At 37.5% G+C, this 22,832-nt stretch overlaps 1 protein-coding gene across 2 annotated transcripts in view; it reads right to left on the bottom strand.

The window, feature by feature from the left end:
* The window catches only part of KIF5B (kinesin family member 5B), an 84,570-nt gene that overhangs the window by 16,617 nt on the left and 45,121 nt on the right, over positions 1 to 22,832 (bottom strand). The window contains exons 9-20 of one of the 2 annotated variants that reach the window (XM_054716605.1): positions 22,339 to 22,443; positions 21,090 to 21,235; positions 20,291 to 20,439; positions 19,666 to 19,859; positions 18,767 to 18,835; positions 15,922 to 16,128; positions 15,349 to 15,492; positions 3,805 to 3,990; positions 3,071 to 3,188; positions 2,480 to 2,541; positions 2,275 to 2,384; positions 1,737 to 1,838 (exon numbers count right to left, since the gene is read on the bottom strand). In XM_054716605.1, coding sequence (XP_054572580.1) covers positions 1,737 to 1,838; positions 2,275 to 2,384; positions 2,480 to 2,541; positions 3,071 to 3,188; positions 3,805 to 3,990; positions 15,349 to 15,492; positions 15,922 to 16,128; positions 18,767 to 18,835; positions 19,666 to 19,859; positions 20,291 to 20,439; positions 21,090 to 21,235; positions 22,339 to 22,443 — 1,592 coding nt within the window. Of the gene's footprint in view, positions 1 to 1,736; positions 1,839 to 2,274; positions 2,385 to 2,479; positions 2,542 to 3,070; positions 3,189 to 3,804; positions 3,994 to 15,348; positions 15,493 to 15,921; positions 16,129 to 18,766; positions 18,836 to 19,665; positions 19,860 to 20,290; positions 20,440 to 21,089; positions 21,236 to 22,338; positions 22,444 to 22,832 lie in introns of both variants that reach the window. The other variant, XM_008160996.3, reaches the window with a different exon arrangement.

The following is a 22,832-nucleotide window of genomic DNA, read 5'->3' on the forward strand; positions in this document are numbered from 1 at the left end:
CAATTCAAATAAATGACACTCATTTTTAAAAGTTTACTCATGTTGTGTCTTTCAAAGAAATTTTTATAATGCTTTATAAATCCTTCTAAATCCATTATTAGAAGAAAACTCTCCTATATAGCAATGGAAGAGATAAAATAAAATGTGGCAGAATACAAAGAATAAGGAGTGGCTCTTTTTATATTATAGAATATGGCACATATAGCACACTGCTTTTATTCAAGATATTCTGATTAACTGGTAATTATGGAGATTATAAATTACTGAAACCCTAGCTTAGCTGGTGAGAGCTTGTCCCAATAGGCCAAGGTTGTGGGTATGATCCCTGGTCAGGGGACATACACAAGAAGCAACCAATGAATGCATAAATAAGTGAAACGGCAAATTGATGTTTTTCTCTAATATCAATAAATAAAAAATTTAAAAAATTTAAATAAATTATTGAAATTAAAATATTCTACATATTTTATTTAAAATTATTCTCAATAAATTATGGCTAAGTTTCAGCAGAATATTTATAAAACCAACTCTGAGATGGTATTACCTTGTTACCTTTTTAACAATAGTAATTCATTTATAAGTTATCTCTTAAAAATTCAAGGCATGTGAAAAATTATAATCCTGAGTTTTCTGTCTGCTCAGATTGTAGAAAACTGAGCATTGACTAAACATACTCTTTTTTAAAAAACATATTTTATTGATTTTTTTACAGAGAGGAAGGGAGAGGGATAGAGAGTTAGAAACATCAATCAGCTGCCTCCTGCATACCCCCTACTGGGGAGTGCCCGCAACCAAGGTACATGCCCTTGACCGGAATCGAACCTGGGACCGTTGAGTCCACAGGCTGATGCTCTATCCACTGAGCCAAACTGGTTAGGGCTAAATATACTCTTAGAAAATTAGAAAAAAAAAGCAGTTGGTAAAAAAATCTCTGTTCAAGAGGCAAGGCTAAAATAATAATGTCCTTTTATGCAAGACTAGAGGCCTGGTGCATGAAATTCAGGCCTAGGCCTGGCCGGCAATCAGGGCCCATCTGTGGGGCGACCAGGAGGGCGATGGGGGGGGGGAGGGGAAGAGGGGGCCCTCATGGCACCTGCCTTGGCTGGCTTGGCGCCGCCCACTTGCTTGCTGGTCTCACCCCCTGCTGACACAGCCGGTCCCCTCCCTCTGCGGGGTGATCAGGGGGCCTCCACTGGCACCTGCCTTGGCCAGCCTGGCAACACCCTCTCGCTGGCACCACCTGCTTGCTGGCCCCATACCCTGCCACCTCTGCCAGTCACCTCCCTCTGTGGGGCAACTGGTGGGGCAATCGGGGGGCGCCTGCCTTGGCTGGCCTGGGGCCTGGGTGCAGCTCCTGCATTAAGTGTCTGCCCCCTGGTGGTCAGTGCGCATCATAGTGACTGGTCATTCTGTCGGTTGTTCCACTGTTCAGTTAATTTGCATGTTAGTCTTTTATTATATAGGATCAGTTCTGACAAAAATTTAGATTTATGATAGATCTTGAAGTAAAATGGTGGCACAGAAACAGTAAATAGGAATCAGAAATCTTGATAATCACTGAACTACAAGACCTTGCTTTTACTTAAGTACAAGGATACACTGCAAGTTTTTAGGTATATATTAAACCAATGAAGAAAAACACAAAATGAAAAAATGTACCCACTGAATATATCTGGTAGTAATACCCACAATCCCGTAGTTTTAAATTTAAAACATGAATTAAAACATTAACTCACGTAAGTTCATGTAGTTTTCTGCTCTTTTCCTGATCTGTAGCTTTCAACTTCTCATGTTCTACTCTCAGGCGTTCCTGTTCTAACATCATTTTCTGGTTTTGGCTGACAAAAGAAAGAAAAAAAAAACCCCTACAATATCAATCAACACCACCATTTTCTGAATGTTGTCATTAAGACTTTCAAACTCTTAAATTTAAAGCCCACATTTCCAATATAGTTTTCTCAGCTAAGAATATTTTTTAAAAGGAATGAAGTGATTTGAAGGAGACTGTGGTTTCTATTTGTAATAACAGTTAAATATTTTTTTTCTTTTTACTGAATAGTTACATCAAAAGACCCCAAAAATATTTTCACCAGGAACTTAGAAGTTATAAATGAACAAATTTATTGTCAAGTCAAAAATTACAATTTCAGTGAAAAAATGCAGGTATCTAATAAGAACATATTATCTACCAGTAACCAATTATTTCCTTTTCCCTAAAGAGTCCATCTTTCTGAGTTAGTTTTTAATATTTAGAGGAAATAAAAATATACTTACTCTTGAAGATCAGTAATAAGTTTTTCTTTTGCCTCAACTTCATCTCTCAAACTACTAATTTGTTTCTGATGAGTTTCTCTGTGGCTTTGGATCTGCTGTTCAACAGCTTGCTAAAATCATTTCGGGGGAAAGGATATTAAATCAGACTAATGAAGATAAATATTGATGGATTAAAGCCATTAGAATCCAATTACATAAAACTTGCCTTAACTTCATTTGCAGTCTGAACCTTATTTAAGTGCTCTTTTTCCATTTCATGCATTTTCTCTGTTAGGACAGGGAGAGAAAACAAAGAGGAAATAAGCCTTAAAGTTCTTCAGATAAACCAAGGAGAAAATGGCTTTTATGAGGGATATATTCCTTAGCAGTTCTTGCCTTTAACCTATCCAAATGCCACACAGTAAATCTTGCTAAGCTCAACATACTGACTTAGATCCTTTGTGCTGATTGATATTATGGTTACCTTTATTTTCTTTACCTAATCCCAGAACAAATGGGTTAAGGCATGGTAGGGAAACGAGACAGCTTTGGAAGTTCCTATGTTAAGATATGTGTGTGTGTATAAACTTCATATATATGTGTGACCTCGTAACTTAGTGGGAAATTCCCAGATTGGCTACTTCCATATTCAAATACAACTTCAAAAATGTATCAAAGCCATATTAAAACATATTATTTGTTCTCTATTTCAAGTTATCCAGATTCCTACTATTCATTATCAGTGCAAATATAAATTAACAATTACACTAAAGGATAAATTAATATAGATATAACTCAAATAATTAGAAGTTGATACCTTGTGCTCGAAGTTGGACTAGTTCTTCACTGAGGGAATCAACAGATTCCTCCAGCAGTCTTTTCTTTTGTTCCACATTTTGAAGGTATTCAGTCAGTGATTTAATTTTGGCTTCATGCTTTTGGGAAAAATGTAATGATATGAAGTGGAAAAATTCTCATGTACACATTTTATTGCTAAGAATATTTGAAAATAAGCAAGTTTTATCGAGGTATTAATATATAATACACTTAAAGATACAAACCTAAAATGTTCAGGGGACAGTTTTACAATGAAAAAGAATTTAATCAATAAAATGGTCACCTGCATAGCTTAAAACACTTATAAGCAAAGGCACTAAAGGCTGAAAAAAAGAGACATTGTTTTCTCCATATGATATTACCTTCTTCCCTCCATATTACAATTCCTAATCTTGGTGACTGGCCTCATTCATTCAACTGGAAAAGCAAAAAAATTGGCCCTGCAGTTTTGTCCACCCCAGAATTCCTCTAGATTCTTCAACAGTCACATCTTTCTAGTAAATCTATATACTTAACATATACATGTTAGCAAATACAGCCCAGTCAAATCATTCATATTATTATTAATACAGCTAGACTAGGAAAAACTCATAAAATTAACCTATTTTATTACTCAAATAACCTATATAAGTTTGTTATTCTTAAAATTTTTACAGTAAATACAACTTATATGTGGTTATTAAAAAATAGAAACTTTTTTTTGTTAATACATACTTGAGAGATACGAAGCTGGCATGCTGCTAACTCCTTTTCATTTTCTTCCATTTTTTGGTTACTCTCAGTTTGTGTGCTTTCTAACTGTTTGCAGCGTTTTACCATTGTTTTTACTTCTGACTTCATTTTGCTAATGTAGAGCCTTGCAACAGTGAACTCTTCATCTATCATGCCAGTTCCCTCAGGCTGCTATGAGAAAACAGTGAAATTAAAAAAGTAAATAAAAAAATATCCAGTGTGATTACCAAATTAGACTCTAAAAATCTTAAAACGAAAATTAACTATATTTTAACATTACTCAATATTCATAGGAAGTCTGGAGTTTTTTCTTTTATGAAATATACTTGTTTTTAATAAAGGGCAAATAAAATAGAGCTTAATTTTTGCCTTCCTTCCTTCCTTTCTAAACTTAATGCTAATATATGTCTACATGAAAAAAAGAAACACACACCTAACAAACATACCAAAAAACCACTGATCAATTCTACCTCTTTCAATATTTGGATTTCCTCTTCACAGGCTCTTTTCAGTAAATTTATTGTTAATCACATGTAACTCCCAGTTTAAAACTTAATAGATAAGGATGTTTAGGTGTCATAGAAATGACTTTGAAGTTCACCAAAGAGGAACTGCAGTCACTGTACATTCTATACTTTCATTATAAAATTCCAGTATAATATTTAGTGTCAAAATTAAGTGGAGCTTGAGAAGGAACAAATAAAACTGTGTTTGTTCACAGATGACATAATTATTAAAGAAACTCCAGGCACTAATAAGCCATTATGGTAACATCACAGTATACAAGGTTAACGTACAAAAGTCAATCATTTTCCTTTCCTTTCTACCAGCAATAAACAACAAAAATTTGAAATGAAAAAACACAGTGCCATTTACATCAGTGCCAAAAAGAAAAAAGAAACATTTAGGTATAAATGTAATATAATATGTGTAAGATCTCTATGAGGAAACTATAAAACACTGATGAAAGAAATCAAAGAACTAAATAGATATATTCCACATTCATGGATAGGAAGACAATACTGGTAAAATATCAGTTCTTCCCAAGTTCATCTGTGTATTTAATATAACCTCAATCAAAATCCCAGCAAGTTATTTTGTGGATATCAACAAATAGATTCTAAAGAATACCTGAAAAGGCAAAAGACCCTAAACAGCCAACAATACATTTAAAAAAAGAGCAATGTTGGAAGACTAATGCTACCCAACTACAAGAATTACCATAAAGCTACAGTAATCAAAATGATGTGATATTGGTCAAAGAATAAATAAATAGATCTCTGGAACAGAACAGAGCCCAGGAATAGATGCACGCAAAGACAGTCAGCTGATCTCTGACAAAGGAGCAAAGGCAATTCAATCGAGAAAGAATAGTCTTTGCAATAAATCTGCTGGAGCAAGTGGTCATGCCCATGTAAAACAATGAGTTCTGACAGACATACCTTTCAGGAAATTTAATTCCAAATAGATAACAGACATAAATGTAAATGCAAAACTAAAAAAACTTCTAGAAGGTAACACAGGAGAAAATCTAGGTGAGCTTGAATTTAGAGATGAGTTTTTAGAAACATCAGCAACATAATCCGTGAAAAAAAAAATTGGTATGTTGGACTTCGATAAAATTTCTGCTTTGTAAAAGACACTGTTATGAGAAGAATAAAAAGATAAGTCACAGACTGGGAAAAATATATGCAACCCAAATGCAAATTAAAGCAACAATGAGATGTCACTAGACATCTATCAGAATGGCTCAAAACCAAAAAGTAATGGCATCAAGTACTGGTGAAGATGTGAAGTAACAGGAGCTCTTACTCATTGTTGATGGGAATGCAAACTGGTATGGTTACTCTGGGAGTTTCTTACACAGCTAACATAGTCTTACCATACAGTCTAACAATCATACTCCTAGGTATTTTTATTCAATTGAATTGAAAACTTAGGTTCACAGACAAAGTTGTTCATGAATGTTTACAGCAATTTTATTTATAACTGCCAAAACTGAAAGTAACCGAGATGAGAGAGAACCAAGATGGTGGCATAGGTAAACACCTGTACTTGCTGCCTCTCACAACCACATCAAAACTACAACTAAAAGACAAAACAATGATCATAAAAAACCACAGGAAAGCTGGCTGAGCGGAAGTACTACAACTAGAAGGAAAGAAAAAAGCGCATTGAGACTGGTAGGAGGTGAGCAGAAAACAGGCTGGCAACTGGGTGCACTGTTGTTTTTTTCAATCGGGAGGGAGATACAAGCTCCCAATTGCTCTGAACTCCAGTTCCGGGCGAGACTCTGGGGACCCAGATTCTTACTGGAAGAAACTGGACTGTCTGGTACCGGGCTGGAATGCAAGGGCAGCTCTCAGAGGGGCTCGCAGTGATCACTGTTCCTGCGTGGGGACGCAGAGACGCGGTGACCTCTCGTGTGCAGGGCTGACAGGCAGCCATTGCTGTTTGATCTGCCCTGGTGATTCCCTGAGACCCCACCCCACCCAATTTACAACCCCACCCCAAGCTGTGCCCAGCGGCTTTTGCATATGAATGGCCTGTCCTTTCTCGCAGCCTAAAACCTAACAAACTGCAGCTGGGTCAGAGAGCTCCAAAGCTTCCAAAAGAAGACCCAAGCCCCAGCAGCAGCAGCCTGCCTTTCTTCAAAGCTGGGCCTCATTTGGGCACTTCCACACCCTAAACAAAGAAGATGAATCTGCAGGTCTCTGTAGCTCCTACTGGGTGGCCTCAGGCAGTGGCTGACTTTGCACCTCCTTGGAGATCCAAGAGCCAGTGTACCCAGTGGTCAGTGTGAGACCATACCAGATCACAACTCTTCACATCCATAAGCAACACACTCAAGGGGCAGACTCAGTGAGGACCAAAGCCCCACTGAAACAAGTCCTGCCCCATAAGGGTATCTCCAGCACAGCAGTTCTTCCATTGTAGACACAGCTGGTCCTCACAGCCAATTGGTCTGGAGGTCAATTCCTCCCAGTGATGCCAACAACAATCAAGGCTTAACTACAACAGGACTGTGCACCCAGCCCACAAAGGGGTGTACCAAGAGTGTCCACCTCAGGTGATTGGAGAGGCGGAGCCACTGGGCCCTATAGGACACCTACTACACAAGGCCACTCTATCAACACATGGAAGCAGCCAAAATGCAGAGACAAAGAAACATGTCACAAATGAAAGAAATGGAGGAAATCAAACTATTGGATATATAGTTCAAAGCCACAGTTATAAGGTTACTCAAGAATTTTCTAGAAACCTCCGAGGAACTTAGTGAGACCTTCAAGGATCTTAGTGAGAATGCCAAAAAAAATGGAAAAGGACCAGTCAGAAATTAAGCATACACTGACTGAAATAAAGAATAATATACAGAAATTCAACAGTAGACTAGAGGATCCCAAGAATCAAGTCAAAGATTTGAAATACAAGGAAACAAAAAACACCCAACCTGAAGAGCAAAAAGAAAAAAGAATCCAAAAATATGAAGATAGTGTAAGGAGCCTCTGGGACAACTTCAAACGTACCAATATCCAAATTATGGGGGTGCCAGAAGAAGAGAGAGAGCAAGATATTGAAAACCTATTTGAAGAAATAATGACAGAAAACTTCCCCTACCTGGTGAAAGAAATAGACTTATAAGTCCAGGAAGTGCAGAGAACCCCAAACAAAAGGAATCCAAAGAGGACCACACCAAGACACATCATAATTAAAATGCCAAGGGCAAAAGACAAAGAGAGAATCTTAAAAGCAGCAAGAGAAAAACAGTCAGTTACCTACAAGGAAGTACCCATACGACTATCAGCTGATTTCTCAACAGAAATGATGCAGGCCAGAAGGGAGTGGCAAGAAATATTCAAAGTGATGAATAGCAAGAACCTATAACCAAGATTACTCTACCCAGCAAAGCTATCATTTAGAACTGAAGGTCAGATAAAGAGATTCACCAACAAGAAAAAGCTAAAGGAGTTCATCACCACTAAACCAGTATTATATGAAATGCTGAAGGGTATTCTTTAAGAAGAGGAAGAAGAAGAGAAAAAGGTAAAGATAAAAATTATTAACAACAAAGTGACAACAAATACATATCTATGAATAAGTGAATCTAAAAATCAAGTGAATAAAAAATCTGATGAACAGAATAAACTGGTGAATATAATAGAATCAGGGGCACTAAAAGGAAGTGGACTGACAATTCTTGGGGGGAAGGGGGAGTGGGGAGTGGGGAGTGCGGGAAGAGATTGGACAAAAATCTTACAGCTATGCATGAGGACAGTGCCGGGGGGGGTGGGGGGGGAGGGCAGTAACGGCATGGGGTGGGGTGGTAACCGGGTGGAGGGGAGCTATGGAGGGGAAAAAGAGGAACACCTGTAATAATATGAACACTAAAGAATTATTAAAAAAAAAAAAAAAAAAAAAGGAACCGAGATGTTCCTCAATAGGTGAATGGATAAACAAACTGGTATATCCATACCATAGGCCTGTGGTTGGCAAACTGCGGCTCGCGAGCCACATGCGACTCTTTGGTCCCTTGAGTGTGGCTCTTCTACAAAATACCACAGCCTGGGCGAGTCTATTTTGAAGAAGTAGCGTTAGAAGTTTAAGTTTAAAAAATTTGGCTGTCAAAAGAAATTTCAATCATTGTACTGTTGATATTTGGCTCTGTTGACTAATGAGTTTGCCGACCACTGCCACAGGCTATTATTCAGTGATAAAAATAAGCTACTGAGCCACAAAAAGACATGAAAGAACTCTTAAATGAACACTAAGTGAAAAAAAGCCAGTTTAAAAAGGCTATATACTATATGATTCCAACTATATGAAATTTTGGAAAAGGCAAAACTATTGAGAATTTTTTTAGGTCAGTGGTTATTAGGGGTTCAGGGAAGGGGGATGAATAGAAAAAGCAAAGGAGATGATAGGTGATGTTAAGTGGTAAAACTATGCTATGATACTGTAATGGTGACTCTATATTATACATTTGTCAAAATCCTTAGAACGGTACACACAAAGAGTGAATCATAATGTAAAAATCACAAAACAAGTTAAGTAGACCTCAGCAGGGTTTAACTGATGATGTTAACAGGAAAAGAATTACGTGCAAATGACAAAAGTACTGAGGATCCATAGATTTCTTTTTAAAGAACCTATTTGCAAGGATGACCTGCTTTTAAATACTGCTATAAAAGTGGGAAGAAAAAGGAGTCTAGGAGTCAGGAAACCTGTATTCTATCACTTGGCGACTACACATAAGCCATCCACTCTTTATCTTCTGTCTTTATAACTTTTTCCACTTAAATTAAGATTATTTTAACATGAAACAAAAAGATTTTTCTAAAAAGAAGTTGCAAATCTACAAAGAAAAATTTGAACACCACCTTTCTAGAGTTCAATGATATGAAATAAATCTACATTTCCATCCCCAAAGATTCCCAAATAGCCCCAACATCTCCCATTACTTTACCAAGAAAAGGATAGGACAGAATATTCAGACTGATAATAAAGAGATCAAGTGAAGTCACCCAGTATTTAACAATAACACTCTTCTTTTTTTCAGTGAGGTTGAGCTGACATTAAGAAATGACATATGAGGAGAGAGGTTGTAAGAATCTTTGCCTCCATCCAAGAATACTCGATCTAGCAAGACTCTCGATCAAAATTGAAGGGGAAATTAGGAGCTTCACAGACAAAAAAAGGCTAAGGGAGTTTATCAATACCAGGCCAGCAATGCAAGAAATGCTAAAGGGAATGCTGTAAAAAGAAGAAATAGAAAGGGAGGAAGGAACACAGGCATAAAGCACAGAAATGGCTACAAACAAGTACCTATCAATAATAACATTAAACATAAATGGATTAAATGCTCTAATCAAAATACATCGAGTGACTGAATGGGCAAGAAAACATGACCTGTATATATGCTGCCTACAGGAGACCCACCTTAGAACAAGGAACTCACACAGACTGAAAGTGAAGGGATGGAAAAATATCTACCAGGCAAATGGAAATGAAAAAAAAAAAAAAAAAAAAGCTAGGGTAGCAATATTATATCTGACAAAATAGACCTCAAAGTGAAGACCATAATAAGAGACAAGAAAGGCCACTTCATAATTCTAAACGGATCTATACAACAAGAGGATATAACTCTGGTAAACATTTACGCAACAAATGCAGGAGCACCCAAATAAATAAAAAAAACTTCTGGAAGATATCAGGGGAGAGATTGACAGCAACACAATCATAGTAGGAGACTTTAATACCCCATTAACATCACTGGATAAATCCTCTAGACAAAAAATTAGCAAAGAAACATCAATCCTAAACCACTCACTAGACCAGATGGACATAATTGACATCTTTAGAACATTCCACCCCAAAACTACAGAATATACATTCTTCTCAAGCACACATGGGACATTTTCAAAGATAGACCACATATTGGGACATAGGCAAAGTCTCTACAAATTCAAGAGGACTGAAATCATTTCAAGCATCTTCTCAGATCACAATGGCATAAAATTAGAATTCAACTATAGTAAAAACAATCACAAAAATTCAAACACTTGGAGGCTGAATAGCACATAATTAAACAATGAGTAGGTTACCAAAGAGATCAAAGAAGAAATAAAAAACATCCTGGAAACAAACAACAATGAAAACACAACAATCCAAAATCTTTGAGACACAGTGAAAGCAATCTTGAGAGGGAAATTCATAGCATTAGAGGCCTACCTCAAAAAACAAGAAAAACTGGCAATAAATCATCTAACTCTGCAACTTGAAGAATTAGAAAGAGAGCAACAAGAAAAACCCAGTGTGAGTGGAAGGAAGGAAATAATAAAGATCAGAGTAGAAATAAATGACACAGAGACCAAAAACACAGTTCAAAAGATCAATGAAACCCAGAGCTGGTTCTCTGAAAAGATATACAAGATTGATGAACCTCTAGCCAGGCTCACCAAGAGGCAAAGAGAGAGGACCCAAATAAACAAAATCAGAAATAAAAGAGGCGAAATAACAACAAACACCACAGAAATACAAAGAATCGTTAAAAAATACTATGAGCGCCCTAGCTAGTTTGGCTCAGTGAATAGAGCATTGACCTGCAGACCAAGGGTGCCCTTGGATTCCAGGCAAGGGCACATACCTGGGTGCAGGCTCGATCCCCAGTGGGGGACGTGCTGGAGGTAGCTGGTCAATGATTCTCTCTCATCATTGCAGTTTCTCTCTCTCTCTCCCTCTCCCTTCTTCTCTGAAATTAATAGAGAAATAATTAAAAAAAAATACTATGAGCAACTCTACTCCAACAAACTGGTCAACCTAGAAGAAATGGACATATTCCTAGAAAAATATGACCTTCCAAAACTCAACCAGGAGGAATAAAAAAATCTGAATAAGCTGATAACTATGGAGGAAATTGAAGCAGTAATCAAAAAACTTCCAACAAACAAAAGCCCTTGACTAGACAGCTTTACAGGAGAGTTTTATCAAACATTCAAGGAAGAAATAAAACCTATCTTCCACAGACTTTTCAGAAAAATTCAAGACAAAGGAGCACTTCCAAGTTTTCTACGAAGCCAGCATTACCCTAATCCCAAAACCAGATAAAGACAATACAAAGAAAGAAAATTACAGACCAATATCCCTCATGAACATAGACGCCAAAATTCTCAACAAAATTCTAGCAAATCGATTCCAGCATTACATTAGAAAGATCATACACCATGCCCTAGCCATTTTGGCTCAGTGGACAGAGCGCTGGCCTACAAACTGAAAGGTCTCAGGTTCGATTCCGGTCAAGGCCACATGCCTGGGTTGTGGGCTCGATCCCCAGTGGGGAACTTGCAGGAGGCAGCCGATACATGATTCTCTCTCATCATGGATGTTTCCATCTCTCTCTCCCTCTTCCTTCCTCTCTGAAATCAATAAAAACATATTTTTTTAAAAAAAAAGGAAAGAAAGATCATACACCATGACCAAATGGGATTTATTCCGGGGATGCAAGGATGGTACAATATCTGCAAATCAATAAATGTGATACACCACATAAACAAATTGAGAGATAAAAACCATATAATCATATCCATTGATAGAGAAAAAGCATTTGACAAAATCCAACATCCTTTCTTTATAAAAATTCTCAGCAAGGTGGGAACAGAAGGATCACACCTCAACATAATAAAAGCCATATATGAAAAACCCACAGCCAAAATCATACTCAATGGGCAAAAACTAAAACCATTTCCCCTAAGAACAGGAACAAGACAGGGATGCCCACTCTCACCACTCCTGTTCAACATAGTATTGGAAGTACTACCCATGCGATCAGACAAGAAAAAGAAATAAAAGGCATCCAAATTGGAAAAGAAGAAGTAAAACTGTCCTTATTTGCAGATGACATGATATTGTATGTAGAAAACCCCAAAGACTCCATCAAAAAACTACTAGATTTAATAAATGAATTTGGCAATGTAGCAGGATACAAAATTAACACCCAAAAGTCTATGGCTTTTCTATATACCATAAATGAACTCACAGAAAGAGAAATTAAAAAAGCAATCCCGTTTACCACTGCAACAAAAAAATTAAGATACCTAGGAGTAAACTTAACCAAGGACATAAAAGACCTGTACTTGGAAAACCACAGGACATTGAAAAAAGAGACAGAGGAAGACATAAACAAATGGAAGAACATACCATGTTCATGGATTGGTAGAATTAACATCATTAAAATGTCCATACTACCCAAAGCAATGTATAAATTCAATGCAATCCCCATTAAAACACCAACGGCTTATTTCACAGACCTAGAACACATTCTCCAAAAATTCATCTGGAATAACATAAGACCCCGAATACCTGCAGCAATCTTGAGAAAGAAGAACAATGTTGGAGGGATCACAATACCAGATATCAAGCTATATTACAAAGCCACTGTTCTCAAAACTGTCTGGTTCTGGCACAAGAACAGACATATAGACCAGTGGAACAGAACAGAGAACCCAGAAATCGACACAAGCCAGTATGCTCAATTAATATTTGACAAAGGAGGCAAGAGCATACAATGGAGACAAGACAGTGTCTTCAGTAAATGGTGTTGGGAAAACTGGACAGATACTTGCAAAAAAATGAAACTAGACCACCAACTTACACCATACAAAAAATAAACTCAAAATGGATAAAGGACTTAAACGTAAGATGGGAAACCATAAAAATGTTGGAAGACTTTTAGGCAGGAAAATAGCAGATATTTGTCGTAGCAATATCTTTACTGTTACAGCTCCTAGGGCAATGGAAACTAAAGAGAAAATAAACAAATGGGACTACATCAAAATAAAAAGCTTCTGCACAGCAAAAGAAACCATCAACAAAACATCAAGAATGTCCACTGCATGGGAGAACATATTTGCCAATGTTATTTCTGATAAGGGTTTAATCTCCAAAATTTACAGGGAACTCATACAACATAATAAAAGATAAACAACCCAATTGAAAAATGGGCAAAGGACCTAAATAGATACTTCTCGAAAGAGAACATTCAGAAAGCCAAGAGACATATGAAAACATGCTCAAAGTCACTAATCATATGAAAGATGTAAATCAAAACAACAATGAGGTACCATCTCACACTTGTCAGAATGGCTACCATCAACAAATCAACAAACGACAAGTGCTGGAGAGGATGCGGAGAAAAAGGTACCCTCGTGCACTGCTGGTGGGAATGCAGACTGGTGCAGCCACTGTGGAAAACAGTATAGTGTTTCCTCAAAAAACTAAAAATGGAACTGCCATTTGACCCAGTAATACCACTTCTAGGAATATACCCCAAGAAAACAGAAACAACAAGAGGAAAGGATATATGCACCCCTTTGTTCATAGCAGCACAATTTATAATAGCTAAGATTTGGAAACAGCCTAAAGGCCCATCAGCAGGTGAATGCATTAGAAAACTGGTACATCTACACAATGAAATATTACGCTGCTGTAAAAAAGACAGAATTCTTACCATTTGTAACAGCATGGATGGAACTGGAGAGCATTATGGTAAGTGAAACAAGCCAGTCAGTGAAAGAAAAATACCACATGATCTCACTCAATTATGGATAATAAAGAACATTATAAACTGATAAACAAAAATAGATACAGAGGAAGAGAAGCATCAAACAGACTGTCAAACTACAGCGGGAATGCTGGGAAGGTTGGGGGTAGTGGGGTAAGAGATCAACCGAAGGACTTGTATGCATGCATATAAGCATAACCAATGGACGCAAGACACTGGGGGGAGGGGGGGAAGGGCATGTGCAAGGGGTGGGGGGTAGGAGAGGCCGGGGGAAGGTCAATGGGGGGTCGGGAAGAGACGTATGTACTACTATTTGTAATACTTTAAACAATAAAATAAAAATTAAAAAAAATAGCTAAATAAAAACATCTAGAACTGAAAAAAAAAAAAAAAAGAATCTTTGCCTCCATCAATAGACAGCAGCTCTGAATAACAACCAATAGAAGGAATGCAAGCTCCATACTGAAAACCTTTACTTCATTTCCAATTCTTGTCAAATTTGGCCTTTAGTATGTTCTCACTATAAACCCAAGTATAAATTTGTTCTGTTTGTAACTATAAGTAGGTTTTAATGAAAAAAGGTGAAGTCCAAACAGATACTTAATGCAACATACAAATATTTCATGTTATATAGTCTTAGTTTACATTTTTGGTCTAAGTTTCAAAATCTACCAGGTCACTCAATTTTATTTTTTTATCACATGCCTAGTGATAACATACCAGTATTATTATCCATAAAATAATGTAATAGAAACGAAAAAGGCATAGATAAAACAAGTGTGGCCAAATTTTGATGACCGATAACTCTGAGGTTCACAGTATTATTCTGTTATATGTTTGAAATTTTTCATAATAAAAATTAAAGAAAAAATTTAATTAGCAGTGCTCATCTTTTCCTTTTTAAATGGAAAAGCAACTACAGGCAAATTCATTTATGAGTTTATTCCCTGAGCTAATCTTCACTGTTGTTCCAATTATATACTGTCATGCATTTGTAATATACTAGCATAATTTCTAAGTGCAAAATCTTTATATAGAATTAAACTTGGGGCTCAAGTAAATGCTACTTACTGAATATTCATCTATTTTTTCTCTTTTCTCATCTACTTAAAATGAATACAATACCATCCCTCTACTACACATGACTATTATGAGGATGAGATAATGGGTAAGAAAAGAAACTTGGCCCAGCCGGGTGTGGCTCAGCAGTTGAGCGTCAACCCAGGAACCAAGAAGTCACAGGTTCAATTCCTGGTCAGGGCATATGCCCGGGTTGCGGACTTGATCCCCAGTAGGGGCGTGCAAGAGGCATTTGATCAATGATTCTCTCTCATCCCTTTCTCTCTGAAATCAATAAAAAAATATATTTTTAGAAAAATAACTTTGTAAAGAAATAAAAAGTAATAAGTAATAAACAAAAGAATGAGCTGCACCCAGATAATTACACTTACTGTTTGGTTATTATTTACCTTTACGTCATTATTTCCTACAGCAATTCCTATTTCTGCAAGGTCTTTTAGTAAAGATGCCATCATCTCAGCTGCTCGTTTTTTCTGGTGGTTAGTCATTTCCTTAAGTTTCTGAAGCTCAGCATCTATACTTGCTAAAGTTGCCTAGTAGATGGGCAAAAATGAAAGTTACAGTTAATCTATTAAATGAAAGATCAATTCAAATATCGACAGGTATTGACATGTCTAACACTCTCAAAACATTATTTTTTTGCTTTCATTTTCTTGAACTATTTAGTTCTGGAATAGTTACCAGTTTAAACTTACAACATATTTTAGACTTAATAGACAATGTAAAGTTGCCATACTGTGCTCCATTAAGAAGAGTAGTCTGTATTACTTAACTAGAGATTGAGTAATGTTTTCTGCCTTGAAATGGCCAACTTCCAAATTAATTAGATTCCATTTTCATTTACTGCCATAAGTCTGAGCAAATTAATGGAACTGACAATTTTCTAGATAGTTGGTATGTATATTTTTTGCCTTCTATATACCCACTTATCAAGTCTTAAGAAAGAAAAAACTATATCTTACTGATTTCTGATTCAATTCATCACTAAGCAATTCATATTCCTTAGTTTTGTCTTCAACTTCCTGAGACTTCTGATCATAATTGACAGCAAGTTCCTCTAAGGCTTGTAAAACTTCCTTTACTTCTTCTTTAGAGGCATCGTTTTCTGCTTGAAGGCGATTCAGTTCAGCTTGCATATTATCTTGATCCCTTCTGGTAGATGCCAGAAGCTACATGAAAGAGTCAAGTTACCAAAGTACTATATCAGTTATAAAAAAACAAACCTATTAGTTAAGCACAAAGGGGAGGAAATGTGGACGCTATTAAGTGTGGAAACATTAATTCATTCAACAGATTTACTGAATGTTACTATGTGTAGGCACAGTGCTAGACACTGTGGAAGAAAATCAAATAAAAACATTGTCATTAAAAACTCTAATAAAATAAAAACTTTGTCATTGAGGAATATAGATGAGAAGATGTACATAATAAATGGAATACAAGATGATATGTAGGAGCCATAAAGGAGGGACAGGACATGACAAACGAAGAGCTTGGTAGTAAATAAAAGGAGTGATGATATTTTTGTAGGGAAAGCAGAAGGAATGGAGAAGGTGCCAAAGATAGGTAGATTTTAGTCAAGTGCAAATTAATGTACTAGAAAGACAAAGGCATTCTAGCCTCATGACTTGTGTGTATAGAAAAGAAAGAAATTAATAGATGTTTAGAAAATTTGCTTTAAAATTTAGATTTTGGGGTAGCTTCTGAGCTATGCTTCAGGAAAACTTGGTATCCTATATAATAAAGAGGTAATGTGCAAATTGATCGTCACTCACACAAGATGGCGGCCCCCATGTGGTCAAAGATGGCCACCCCCATGTGGACACAAGATGGCCACCACAAGATGGATAGCAGGGGAGGGCAGTTGGGAGGGACCAGGCCTGCAAGGGAGGGCAGTTGTGAGTGGTCAGGCCAGCAGGGGAGGGCAGTTGGGGAGGACCAGGCCTGCAGGGGAGGGCAGTTGGGGGGAGACCAGGCCTGTAGGGGAGGGCAGTTCGGTGGGGACCAGGCCTGCAGTGGAGGGCAGTTGGGGACGACCAGGCCTGAAGGGGATGGCAGTTAGGGGTGACCAGGCCAGCAGAGGAGGACAGTTGGGGGGGGGACTCAGGCCTGCAGGGGAGGGCAGTTGGGGGCAACCAGGCAAGCAGGGGACAGTTGGGGGCGGTCAGGCCTGCAGGGGAGGGTAGTTGGGGGGGACCAGGCCTGCGGGGGGGGGGGCATTTAGGGGTGACCAGGCCAGCAGAGGAGGGCAGTTGAGGGCGACCAGGACAGCAGGGGAGGGCAGTTGGGGAGGGCAGTTGGGGGCGGTCAGGCCTGGAGGGGAGGGCAGTTGGGGGGAACCAGGCCTGCAGGGGAGGGCCTAAACGGGCAGTCGGACATCCCTTGAGGGGTCCCAGATTGGAGAGGGTGCAGGCTGGGCTGAGGGACACCCCCCCTGCACAAATTTCGTGCACCGGGCCTCTAGTTGGTATATAAAATCTGAACTGGAAAGAAGCCAAGAGACTAGCAGTTAGGAGGACATTGCAATTATCCAGTCAGTCAGTGGTTTTTAAGTAATGGCATATGGAAATGTGTGGGGATTATTAATAAAGGAGCAGAATGCTACTGGCACTTGGAAGCAGGGTCCAGGGATGCTAAAAAAAATACTACAATGCACCAGACAGACAAACATAATGAAGAAGTAGGCATATGGCCATAGGGAAAGAGGCTGGGAGGCAAGGGCTTGTGTAGAGGTAGGCAGGGGGGCGGGGGGGAAAGAAGACATCTGTAATAGTGTAAACAATAAAAAATGTACCAAAAAACAACAACAACAAAAAAAAAACAAGAAAGAAAAAGAAAGAATTAGGCCATTTTTACCAGTGCCCTTTGAAAAAGAATGCTATAGTTGAAATCAGTATAAAGATCGTCTGATTGATGGTGGGTATTTCTTTCTTATTGAAGCTGTACAGTCTTTGCTACCCTTCCCCAAAACAAACCTTAAATGGACCATTTTAAAATTATTCCCCTGCTTTGCAGGTGAGATAAAATGAGAGTCCAAGCTAGGTGACAAACTATGGAAGAGAAACTCTGAAGTAAAGATGGCAGAAATGAGCAACAGGTTAGATGAGGGTAGAAATGTGAAGAAGATATAAAAAATGACTTTATTCATTGACATTCTCATTTCCCCAGTAATACCCCAACTTATGCAATTATTAAAGACAAAGTCAATGGGACTCAGAAATCAATATTTAGACCTAACCTTTAGACCTAACCTATATCTCTGTGTTGAAGTGAATGCATGAGACTAAAACACTGTTTTTTATATTCTTTTCCTCATTTTCACTGTAAACACTATACTTTTCATTAAGGGAGAGGGAGTCTAAAGTTGTTATAGCTCACTGTAAAAGTCTTTCCCAAGGATAATAAGAATGTTTGGGGGAGAATAAGGAGACAAAACAGCATTGTACCTTAAGCAAGTAAAGTAGAAGACAGTTAAAAAGAAATTCAGGAGATGTATGTTAGAGTATATTTTTTAAAAAGTTATCCTCTCCCCTCTAGTTAAAATTCAACATTAAACTTTTCGAGAAAGTCATTCTATGCTTCAACCACAAGATGTATCAATCTCATAGGATAGCCACAATGTAGCATTCACATATTAAACACTTTTTTAATGGACTTAGTATATTTTAAGCTCTGTAGATTTGTCTTTTTCTGGAAATAATATGAAAGGCATACAACTACCTCTTACTGATCCAACATTTGTGTCTTCAATTTCAATGACAAATTATAAAGCTTTTCTGAAAATAACATGAAAAGTATTCAACTTACCTCTTCCTGATCCAACATTTGTGTCTTCAATTTCTCTACCAACTGGCTCTGTTGATTAATTTCCTCATCCTAGAATTTCAATATAACAAGTTGCTCACAAGCTGGTTGTAATTGTTTCCTAACACAAAATTAAGATAACTATCACCCCTCCAAATTATTTTAAAACCAAATTTTATTCCAATCACTTAAGAAAATATAGAAACAGATATAATTTCTTTCAATTATCAATAATTATAACACTTCTTTTGCAGTAAGAAAAGAAGCTGATAAACGTATTTATCATGCAATAAGAAAACAAACCTATCCATTAAATATTTTAAATGCAAAAAGTAATTAACATGTTCAAAGTTATTATTGAAAATAATGGCCATGCAGCCACATCAAACTTGCCATCTGTTTAAAATACATAAATATACCACCTAAGAACAAAAAGCAAAACTAGAATTATTTTCTTCTAGTCTCTTATTGCTCTCCACCCCCCAATTCCTCTCTATTTGGTTCGTAATTCGTTATTTTTCACACTACTGATATAACCAATGCAGGAAGATATTTTCACCGTTATGTTCCACTATCTAATCTTTTACATTATCTTTATCAGTCTTCAGATCCCTGATTCTAAGAGGCCATTCTATTAAGTCTCTCCCATGATCCAATACCAAATTTCCTTTAGAAAGTTATTTTAGCTTAAAAATGAGGAGGTGGTGGTGGGGAAACATGACTCATACAATTTCTGCATAGAAAAAGATTGTGATTTTTTTTTAATACAATGATTGTCAAAAGGCTAACAGATATCAAGAGAGATGCATAGAGTCATGAGGACCAATATACATTAAATTAGAAAATAAAAATACCTATAGCAATAATATTCTACAACAAAATAGAACATGAACAATACCTACCTTGTCATCAAGTTGTTTGTACAATTTAGCAATTTCTTCTTCACACTTTCTTCTTTCAGCATCAGTAAAGTTTCCAGTAACTCCAATTGTGGCTGCTGGTTTATCATTGGTAATAACAATATCTTTATCCACTGCGAAAGCTTCCAAGTTGGCTTTCTCTTTGTCAAACTGCTCATCAATAGGTACTGTCTCTCCTAAAATAAGACAAATTAGTTAATAAAACTCATCTGTCTAAAACTAATTTCAATTTTATTCAATTTCAGCAGCTCCTAACCAGCTTTATTTGCTCTGTCCCTGAGGTTTGAAAAGATGCAATTACCTTTATTTCCCCATCCTGTAATCCAGTCATCAAATCTCTATTCCTTCCACCCTAATCTAGGCACCTTGCCATCTTGTGACTTTTATAGTACCAAGTTGGCCTTTGTGCCTCTATTTATTATTTCAGGTAAAATCAGAATTTAATGTAAAAACTTTATTCATATTTATTTGATGATCCCTAATGCCTAAAAAGTGAAAATGGATATGCTTTGTTATTTTATTTATATTTATACCTAAGTCTCAAGTTTATAAAGTAGCTCTAAATCTTTATCCAACAACTAAAAATGACAACTTCCTAAGTTATTACCATTACGCCATCGGTTGAGTTCGTTTTCAAGCCACTGAATGGTGTTACGGAGGGTCTTATTTTTTTCTTTTTCTCTTTCATACTTCTTTTTCCACTGTTCTGCAGTTAATTCTACATTGACACAAACTGTATTCTTAATTGTTTTGGCCCTAAGAAAAGTAATTGGGGAAAAAAAGAATGTGACTGAAATTATTTTCAATTGACATCTAATTTCTCTAGGTAATGTATGTATATATAGCTAAGTAATTTAACTTTTCTTGTACAGTTAATTTAACTATTCTTGGAGCTATAATTAGTATAGTACTTATTCACACCCTAACTAAATTTGGGTCAGCCCTAACATCTGTGAATAGCTTAAAAAGAAAAATCAGCAACCTGATGAGGATAAAACACGAGGGCCTATATTTTCCAATTTATTGCAAGGTTGAATTAAGAAAGGAAATTGTTGAAGTTTAAAGATAAAGCCATCATTATCTTCTTAGGCTAATCATATTATACAGGTTATTTGAATCCTGTCACTTATACCAACAGGTTTAGCATAGGATTATATATATATATCAGCTTTGTACTGTATTACGTAATTCAAATGTTTATTTTCTTTTATGCTGAGTTGCAGCTTCTTACATAAATTTGACTACATTTAACATTTTACTTTAATGTGTGCTAAAACTTAATTCAAATCCAAGCAGTCTAAAAACTGGACCTGTACTCATGTGAACAATATCTATCAACATTTTCCTAGATTTAATCAATAAAAGGCATATCTACGTTCAGACTTTGTAATTGCTTAACAACAAACCTTTGGCCAAAAAGGAGTGTCGATTTTGTTTCAGATTCATTGTATGATGATGGAGAGCAGCAAATTACAATAGTGGTTCTACAGTTCCCACCTAATGAATCTTGAAGGATTCTTGTCATTTTACTATCTCGATATGGAACATATGTCTACATATAGAAACAAAATATCAATGGGTTTCTACATAATAAAATCTATTACATAAATATGCTATTTTTAAAAAAACTACAAAGTGACTTCAGTTATCCTATATAATAAAAGGGTAATATGCAAATAGACCAAACAACCAGTTGCTATGACATGTGCTGACCAGCAGGGGGGTGTGCATAGAACATGGCGTGTGTCAGCCACAGTGGGATGGTGGAGCAGGTGAGTAGGGGCGCCAGACCAAGGCAGGATGCTGGTCACTGTCATCGGGGTGAGCCTCTGGCAGTCACTGAAAATTCTTTGCTCCCACCTGCAGCATTTCTGCCCAGCATTTGCACCTGCTGTTGGCGCTGGCCCCACTCGCACTCGCTGCCAGCGTAGGAGCCGCTGCTCACACCCACTGCTGGCCCCGATCACTCAGCACTGTCGGTAGGTGTGAACAGCGGCTGCCGGCCCCAATCTCCCCTCAGGGTTTCTCCACCTCCCCCTGCTCCTGAGGGGAGATCAGGGCCAGCAGCCGCCGCTCACACCCACTGACGGCGATGGCCCCACTTGCACCTGCTGCCGGTGCCAGTCACGACCGCTCAGCACTATCAGTGGGTACGAGTGGCTGCTGCTGGCCCTGATCACCCCTGAGGGCTTCTCCACCTCCCCCTGCTCCTGAGGGGTGATCGTGGCAGCAGATGCCGTTCACACTCGCTGCTGGCGCTGGCCCCAATTGCTCCATGCCTTCAGTGGGTGTGAGCCGGGCTGGCGCCATCAGTGTGTAGGAGTGGCAGTGGAGGGAGTGGAGCTGCTGGCAGACAGGAGACTGGTGGCCATGGGGGTTTGGGGGGGCGCGGAGGATGGGCCGAGACCCACTCAGTGGCTACCGCAGCCTCACGGCCCACAGTTCCTTTCAAGGTGCATGAATTTGTGCACTGGGCCCCTAGTTTATTTAATATTAAGATGAGAATGAGGATATACATACTAATACTATAAAATAAATTTCTAAGAGACAACGAATTCACACATAGATTCAAATACAGTGAATCACATCCACACCCACACTCTTAAGTAATTCAGTAATTCCCCATAAGAACAGGGAAATAGAGGACATACTTACACTACCCTCGGCCAAAGCAGAAATAACATTTCCAAGAGCAGAAAGTGACTTGTTGATGTTCTTAGCTTCATCCAGCACAGCACCTTCAGCTCCAGTTTTACTAACCTATCCATAAGATTAAAAAAAAAAAAAAAAATTACAAGGTTAAAATGAATTTTTAAATTTTCTAAAAAGTTCAGAAGTCATCAATAATCAGCAAAACAGAAAGAAAAGTAAAGCTTTATGACATTATTTGCCAAGTGTTTACTCTCAGGTACTATTATTTCTCAAATATCATTCTTTTGAGAACTTGGTTAAATAACTATCTGCATAACAAGAACATAATTAAAAGAGACAACAAATTTTATTTTTAGTTATCGTTCTTCAAAATAACCAATTTACATGTGTATTTAAATTTGACTAATTTGTTAGTACCCTTTTTGCTACATCAGAAAAGAGGAACCTTTTAAAATTTGCTAGAGCATAATGTTTGTTGTTGATGGAACTGTTAGAAA

The sequence above is a fragment of the Eptesicus fuscus genome, chromosome 5, assembly GCF_027574615.1.
Source record: "Eptesicus fuscus isolate TK198812 chromosome 5, DD_ASM_mEF_20220401, whole genome shotgun sequence".
Classification (NCBI taxonomy): domain Eukaryota; kingdom Metazoa; phylum Chordata; class Mammalia; order Chiroptera; family Vespertilionidae; genus Eptesicus; species Eptesicus fuscus.